Source organism: Oncorhynchus tshawytscha, linkage group LG05, assembly GCF_018296145.1.
Source record: "Oncorhynchus tshawytscha isolate Ot180627B linkage group LG05, Otsh_v2.0, whole genome shotgun sequence".
Taxonomy (NCBI): Eukaryota; Metazoa; Chordata; class Actinopteri; order Salmoniformes; family Salmonidae; genus Oncorhynchus; species Oncorhynchus tshawytscha.
Window position 1 is genome coordinate 20,395,200 of NC_056433.1, and position 8,468 is coordinate 20,403,667.

At 41.2% G+C, this 8,468-nt stretch overlaps 1 protein-coding gene across 1 annotated transcript; it reads right to left on the minus strand.

Annotated features, from left to right (window-relative positions):
- Positions 1–4,161: 4,161 nt before the first annotated feature.
- LOC112251708 (solute carrier family 35 member D3-like) lies at positions 4,162–6,872 on the minus strand. Its single transcript, XM_024422662.2, has 2 exons — positions 6,005–6,872; positions 4,162–5,483 (listed from the first exon to the last, which is right to left on the minus strand). Exons 1-2 carry the CDS (start codon positions 6,438–6,440, stop codon positions 4,618–4,620), a joined length of 1,302 nt encoding a protein of 433 aa, XP_024278430.1. The 5' UTR covers positions 6,441–6,872; the 3' UTR covers positions 4,162–4,617.
- Between the last annotated feature and the right edge of the window lie 1,596 nt (positions 6,873–8,468).

Consider the following 8,468-nt stretch of genomic DNA (forward strand, 5'->3'; position numbering starts at 1 on the left):
GCAGTGGCTTCTTCCTTGCTGAGCGGCCTTTCAGGTTATGTCGATATAGGACTCATTTTACTGTGGCTATAGATACTTTTGTAACTGTTTCCTCCAGCATCTTCACAAGGTCCTTTGCTGTTGTTCTGGGATTGATTTGCACTTTTCGCACCAAATTACGTTCATCTCTAGGAGAGAGAATAAGTCTCCTTCCTGAGCGGTATGACGGCTGCATGGTCCCATGGTGTTTATACTTGCGTACTATTGTTTGTACAGATGAACGTGGCACCTTCAGGTATTTGGAAATTGCTCCGAAGGATGAACCAGACTTGTGGAGGTCTACCATTTTGTTTCTGAGGTCTTGGCTGATTTCTTTTGATTTTCCCATGATGTCAAGCAAAGAGACACTGAGTTTGAAGGTATGGCCTTGAAATACATCCACAGGTACACATCCAATTGACTCAAATGATGTCAATTAGCCTATCAGAATCTTCTAAAGCCATGACTTCATTTTCTGGAATTTTCCAAGCTGTTTAAAGGCACAGTCAACTTAGTGTATATAAACTTCTGACCCACTGGAATTGTGATACAGTGAATTATAAGTGAAATAATCTGTCTGTAAACAATTGTTGGAAAAATTACTTGTGTCCTATACAAAGTAGATGTCCTAACCAACTTGCCAAAACTATAGTTTGTTAACAAGAAATTTGTAGAGTGGTTGAAAAATGAGTTTTAATGACTCCAACCTAAGTGTATGTAAACTTCCGACTTCAACTGTATATACTGTATTCTATACCATCTATTGCATCTTGCCTATGTTGCTTGGTCATCACTAATCCATATATTTACAGTGGGGCAAAAAAGTATTTAGTCAGCCACCAATTGTGCAAGTTTTCCCACTTCAAAAGATGAGAGATGCCTGCAATTTTCATCATAGGTACACTTCAACTATGACAGACAAAATGAGAAAATAAAATCCAGAAAATCACATTGTAGGATTTTTAATGAATTTATTTGCAAATTATGGTGGAAAATAAGTATTTGGTCACCTACAAACAAGCAAGATTTCTGGCTCTCACAGACCTGTAACTTCTTCTTTAAGAGGCTCCTCTGTCCTCCACTGTTTTAATGGCACCTGTATTAATGGCACCTGTTTGAACTTGTTATCAGTATAAAAGACACCTGTCCACAACCTCAAACAGTCACACTCCAAACTCCACTATGGCCAAGACCAAAGACCTGTCAAAGGACACCAGAAACAAAATTGTAGACCTGCACCAGGCTGGGAAGACTGAATCTGCAATAGGTAAGCAGCTTGGTTTGAAGAAATCAACTGTGGGAGCAATTATTAGGAAATGGAAGACATACAAGACCACTGATAATCTCCCTCGATCTGGGGCTCCACGCAAGATCTCACCCCGTGGGGTCAAAATGATCACAAGAACGGTGAGCAAAAATCCCAGAACCACATGGGGGGACCTAGTGAATGACCTGCAGAGAGCTGGGACCAAAGTAACAAAGCCTACCATCAGTAACACACTACGCCGCCAGGGACTCAAATCCTGCAGTGCCAGACGTGTCCCCCTGCTTAAGCCAGTACATGTCCAGGCCGTCTGAAGTTTGCTAGAGAGCATTTGGATGATCCAGAAGAAGATTGGGAGAATATCATATGGTCAGATGAAACCAAAATATAACTTTTTGGTAAAAACTCAACTCGTCGTGTTTGGGGGACAAAGAATGCTGAGTTGCATCCAAAGAACACCATACCTACTGTTAAGTATGGGGGTGGAAACATCATGCTTTGGGGCTGTTTTTCTGCAAAGGGACCAGGACGACTGATCCGTGTAAAGGAAAGAATGAATGGGGCCATGTATCGTGAGATTTTGAGTGAAAACCTCATTCCATCAGCAAGGGCATTGAAGATGAAACGTGGCTGGGTCTTTCAGCATGACAATGATCCCAAACACACCGCAACGAAGGAGTGGCTTTGTAAGAAGCATTTCAAGTTCCTGGAGTGGCCTAGCCAGTCTCCAGATCTCAAACCCATAGAAAATCTTTGGAGGGAGTTGAAAGTCCGTGTTGCCCAGCAACAGCCCCAAAACATCACTGCTCTAGAGGAGATCTGCATGGAGGAATGGGCCAAAATACCAGCAACAGTGTGTGAAAACCTTGTGAAGACTTACAGAAAACGTTTGACCTCTGTCATTGCCAACAAAGGGTATATAACAAAGTATTGAGATAAACTTTTGTTATTGACAAATACTTATTTTCCACCATAATTTGCAAATAAATTCATTAAAAATCCTACAATGTGATTTTCTGGAATTTTTTTCTCATTTTATCTGTCATAGTTGAAGTGTAACTATGATGACAATTACAGGCCTCTCTCATCTTTTTAAGAGTGAGAACTTGCACAATTGGTGGCTGACTAAATACTTTTTTGCCCCACTGTATATGTACATATCCGTATTCCATCCCTTTACTTAGATTTATGTGTATTAGGTAGTTGTTGTGGAATTGTTAGATTACTTGTTAGATATTACTGCACTGTTGGAACTAGACGCACAAGCATTTCGCTACACTCAGATTAACATATGTTAACCATGTGTATGTGACGAATCAGATTTGATTTGAACCAATTTGACAGAGCTTGAAGAATTTTGAAAATAATAACTTGCAAATGTTGTATAATCCAGGTGTGCAAAGCTCTTAGAGACTCACCCAGAAAGACTCACAGCTGTAATTGCTGCCAATGGTGATTTTACTAAGTAATGACTCAGGGGTGTGAATTGTCATGGAAATAAGATTTTTCTGTATTTCATTTTCAATAAATTAGCACAAAAAAAGAGTTACATTTTTTAAAATAATTTTTGAATTCGGGCTGTAACACATCAAAATGTGGAATAAGTAAAGGGTGTGAATGCTCTCTGAACGACCTGTAAGTGGTAGCAAAAATGGAAAATGGAAAAACAGATTACATTTCATTAAAGTAGTTTCCTTATCACATAGATGAGGATTAGGAAGAGGCTGCGTTGATGGGCAGGCCAAAATGAGAAAGTGTAGCTGCATGGTATGGATTGTACAGAGTTAGGAGCATCCATGCAGATATGGTTAATGAGGTGTTTAAATATCCCTCTGTGATTCCACAATCAGTGGTCTACAGAGAGAATGCCCGGATAACAGCATAATTGAAAATATAATTTCGGAATGCAGCATAAGAGCCAATCTTGAATATTGTTTAATTTAAAAACCATTCAGACATGGTGTTTCCTTTCCTGGCCATTTGACTGAACCCCCCTTTCCTTTACAAAGTTAAATTTTTTTCTGTTCCAGTTTCTTGAAGTCCTCTGTTATCAGCACTCAGAGTTCCTGGTTTATCTGTGCTTCAAGAGTCCCAATGGAGCATTTCAAAGGCACTTTGGGATTTTCCTGCAACTAATGTGCTGACTGCAGGCCTCTCTCTTTCTGGTTGATGAGGGGACCGATTGCTCACACTTCTCCCTCTCCTCTCCCTGCAGGTACTCTGGAAGGACATGCTCTCACTGCATACGTTTAGATAAGGAGGGGTTCTAAGACATACTGGAGAATGCATTACTTTACAGCTACGTATGCAGTATTACTTTAATCATGACACAGGCATCCTCCTTGGGTGTGATGTGAAATAGCTGTTTTGAGACTTTCTCTGAGGGAATTGTTGTGGTGTACTTTGACTAATGACCCAGTAAGAGAAGTGATGTGTTCCGTAGGATCGAAGTCATTCTCTAGTCTCTTTCCAATCTAATGTTGACATTAAGGATCTATATGCTCTAATGATAATGATCTCCTCACAAATACAATTACCTCATATCTATCTGCCCCAGGGAGAAATGTTCAGTACGCCTATATTGTGTTGATGTTAAGTGAACCTTACCAAAACAGTTATCTATTGTTGGTAATTCAAAAAGATTTCACAATGGAAAGGCAATTTGGCTAAAACATTTACCATGGATTTCAATGTAATGGATTTATCGTAAAGAAGAGGCCAACATCACAGTGGAAGAGTTTCATAAAAACATTTAAATGTACTTTGCATTGTACATGTAAATGGAAGTTGCTATTGCTCTTCACTTGCCAAATATCACAATTCATGGAATATACAGAATCTGGACAGGCAGTAACATTTTGTGCAAATAAAATGATTCAAACAAAAACTGGTATTAATCTTTTTATAACATGTATATACATATCAACCATACCCGATGCACTGTCACACAGACAATTCATTTTGTTTACCATACAGCAAAATAGTGGTTGGGAGGTATTCCATTATTATGGTATCAGATGTCTTTGACCCCTAGTTTTAGCAATTTACCATCAACTATTCACCTGTTATTAATATGACTGATAAATCCATATAAAACATTAAAACATAAATGCTTTTATAAATAGTCAGTATATTTTTTCCAATTCATATAAACACTCCATCTTCTCAAAAATACTTTGCTGCTTCCATAAGCGCATGTTCATGAGAAAAATACAGATCTCTAAACATTAAATCAGTGCCCAATGTCCAACCAGTCTTACAAATAAACAGAAAAATAATACAAACAGAAAAGACTGACAAAACATGCACCGTTTGAAATTAAGAGTGATTCCCCATTAAGGGCTCTGCACCTCCATATTATCTATTAAGGTGTCTTTGTTCAAGAACTGCAGGTTACGGATGGACCTACACACCCTTAGGTAACTGTCACTCACAGACTGGTTGGCCTGGTTGGCCCGATTCTCGTTATGAAAGGACTCTCTCTGGAGTTCTACAGACTCCATGCTGTTGCTGGTGTCTGGAAGTGGGTAGTCACTGAGGCTCTGATCATTGAGGAGGTGGTCCTGTGTGAGGACCTGTTCAATCGATCCTTCATCAGACCATCCGTGACCATTGGGCAAGGGCTCCAGGTCTCCGTTGGGAGGCTTCTTCTCAATGTAAGTTTGTCCAGGCAGACTCTCGTCCTTGCTTTGCTCCTCCAGGTCCTGGTAGAGGGTCTTTCTCCTGGTCTCAAAGTACTTGACGATGCAGTAGGTGATGGAGCCCACAGTGTTGACCACAACACCGGCAACAAACAGGCTGGTGGGCTCCACGTCGCTGAAGGCCACCATGCCCACTGTGATGGTGGCGATGCTCTTCACCACTCCCACAAAGCTGGTGGTGACGGCCGAGTTGATGTAGGTGCATTGCAGCGTAGTGAAGTTCATGGCACAGCCGATGACTATGCAGAGGGAGAAGATGCCTGAGATGAAGGGGTTACTCCAGCCCGTGTAGCTCCACATGTTGATGGAGTCCATGCTGACAATGGAGCAGATTAAGAGAACTGGGGAGGCCATGATGGCGATGGAGTACTGGGCCGTGAGGGGGCCATATTCACTGTCTGTGCTGGTCTTCTGGATCAAGACCAGGTAGGAGGCGTGGATGATCACAGCCAGGACACCCGTCACGTAGCCAAACGTGTCACCGGTCACATCACCAGATCCTGAGTAAACACAGACACAGTGGTGAGAACAGTAAAAAAAAAAAAAAAAGTGATTACATTCGTTTTTGGGGGGTGAAACCTATTGTAAGGTATCCTGATGCTCTGAACATTATTAAAAAGTAGTGTGGAGCCACATCTTTAACACACATTCTATCCATATGGATAGGATGTGCGTTAAATGTGTGGTCTAAAGGAGACAGAGCATGATGCTGAACTTTCTTCACCATAGAGGTAACATTGAGAGCTGTTGCACCTGGATACTTTACCAAAGGGACGTTTCTAGAAAAAACGGTGGTAATCTCTTGTTTTTTTGTTTTATTTTTACACTAACCCCATTCGTATATTTGTAATATTATTAACTCTAGGATAGATTATTGCTGTTATGCAGTTTGATCATCAAAACTTACTGCGTAGTATGCACCCTATGCATAGGCTATTTAGAATCAATTATGATGTTTCGTTTCTACTTTACTTTACTGTGTAAGTATAAGTTAATGTTATTTGAATAAGTGTAATTTTACCAGCTAAAGCTGCTCCTCCAGTAGTGATGAGCACCGCCGTTATGACCCCCACTGACGGGATACCGTTCTTCAGAACGCAAACGCCGATGCCTAGGGTGACCAACGGTAGACACCGTTTAAAAACGACATACATGGGTAGACTCAGTCCTCTGAGAGACCATAGTGTTAGAGTGGACTGTAATGTGGACAGAATACAAACACCTCCGAAGACTTTGGCTAGTTGAAGACTGAACGGAGGTATGTCTACTTTGCCCAGTCTCCTCAGTATCTCCAGTGTAATCGCTGCCAGCGTGCTGGTGAGGCACTGGATGAGAGTGAGGTAGTTGAAGTTATAAGTCGTGATGAGAAATTTTAGTAAAATGTTCAACGATCCCGAGAAAAATCCATGAGCAACAGCGACTGAGATACCAAGTAAACGACCTTTACAAACTTCCATGCTTGCCTTGAATTTCCCTTTACGCAAGAGCAAGAAAATGAAAATATTGGTGAGTCTTTATTGAGCACTCACTCAGTCCCTTGGAATAAAGTGGTGTACACAGTGTACAGTCTTCCTCCTTGAACGCACAGCTGTAAATGTCCAAGTTGTTAATGTCAGGATGTTTAAATGTTTTAATTGCAAGCAGGACCTACAAGCAGGACCTAAAGAGCAAATAGAGGTTGGTCCCAAAACGTTGAAGAGAAAAAAAAGCTTGGGTATGCTGACGCGTCTGTTTAAATTTGCAGCCAGACAGCATGCGTTTTTCATCAATTAAATTACCTCATGTTGGAGAAGTTCTAGATTTCTTTCTTTTGCTTCACATGCTGTTGGATACAGCAGAGAGAGACCAGAGACTGCCGGAAGAGCTGTTTGGAAAGAACTAAACTACAGTGCGACGTGAATATGGATAAGCCCACCAGTACTGTATATCCCCTCTAGCACCAGAGAGCTGCATGAGCGCAACACTTAATTAAGCGCTGCATTTGCCTTGTGGAATAACACTTTTGCCGCAACAACGGTTACTTTTTGCTCACAATAAAGGGGTCATTCCATGAAACCGGTACGATTTGAGTCACTTACTTTTGTATGTATGTTTTAAATTTTCGGTCATAAAGCTTTTTTAAATTAAATATATATATATATATATATATATATTGTATTATTGTTTTATTTAACCTTTATTTAACTAGGCAAGTCAGTTAAGGACAAATTCTTATTTACAATGACTACATGACCAAAAGTATGTGGACACCTGCTCATCAAACACCTCATTCCAAAATCATGGGTATTAATATGGATATAACAGCCTATTATATACAAGTTATAACAGCCTCCACACCTCTGTGAAGGCTTTCCATTAGATGTTGGAACATTGCTGCGGGGACTTTCTTCCATTCAGCAACAAGAGCATTAGTGAGGTCGGGCACTGATGTTGGGCGATTAGACCTGGCTCGCAGTCAGCCTTCCAATTCATTCCAAAGGTGTTTGATGGGGTTCAGGTCAGGGCTCTGTGCAGGCCAGTCAAGTTTTTCCAGACCAATCTCAACAAATAATTTCTGTATGGACCTCACTTTGTGCACAGGAGCATTGTCATGCTGAAACGGGAAAGGGCCTTCCACAAACTGTTGCCACAAAGTTGGAATCACAGAATCATCTAGAATGTCATTGTATGCTGTAAGGTTAAGATTTCCCTTCACTGGACTAAGGGGCCTAGCCCAAACCATAAAAACAGCCCCAGCCCATTATTTATCCTCCAAACTTTACAGTTGGCTCTATGCATTGGGGCAGGTAGCGTTCTCCTGGCATCCGCTGAACCCAGATTTGTCTGTCGGACTGCCAGATGGTGAAGCGTGATTCATCACTCCAGAGAATGCGTTTCCACTGTTCCAGAGTTCAATGGTGACAAGCATTACACCCAGTGTGCATTTTTGATCTTAGGCTTGTGTACGGCTGTTCGGCCAGGGAAACCCATTTCATGAAGCTCCCGACAAACAGTTATTGTGCTGACGTTGCTTCCAGAGGCAGTTTGGAACTCGGTAGTGAGTGTTGCAACCAAGGACAGACGATTTTTATGCGCTACGTGTTTCAGCACTCGGCGATTCCGTTCTGTGAGCTTGTGTGGCCCACCACTTCAAGGCTGAGCCATTGTTGCTCCTAGACTTTTCCACTTCACAATAACAGCACTTACAGTTGACCGGGGCAGCTCTAGCAGGGCATAAATGAGATGAACTGACTTGTTGGGAAGGTGGCATCCTATGACAGTGCCATGTTGAAAGTCACTGAACACTTCAGTAAGTTTATTCTAATGCCAATATTTTTCTATAAAGATTGCATGGCTGTGTGCTCAATTTCATACACCTGTCAGCAACGGTTGTGGCTGAAATAGCCGAAACCACTCATTTGAAGGGATGTCCACATACATTAACTGACAGAAAGCATTTTGTCATAGATTTTGCCGTAGATGTAAACATCTATTTGTGCTTTTTT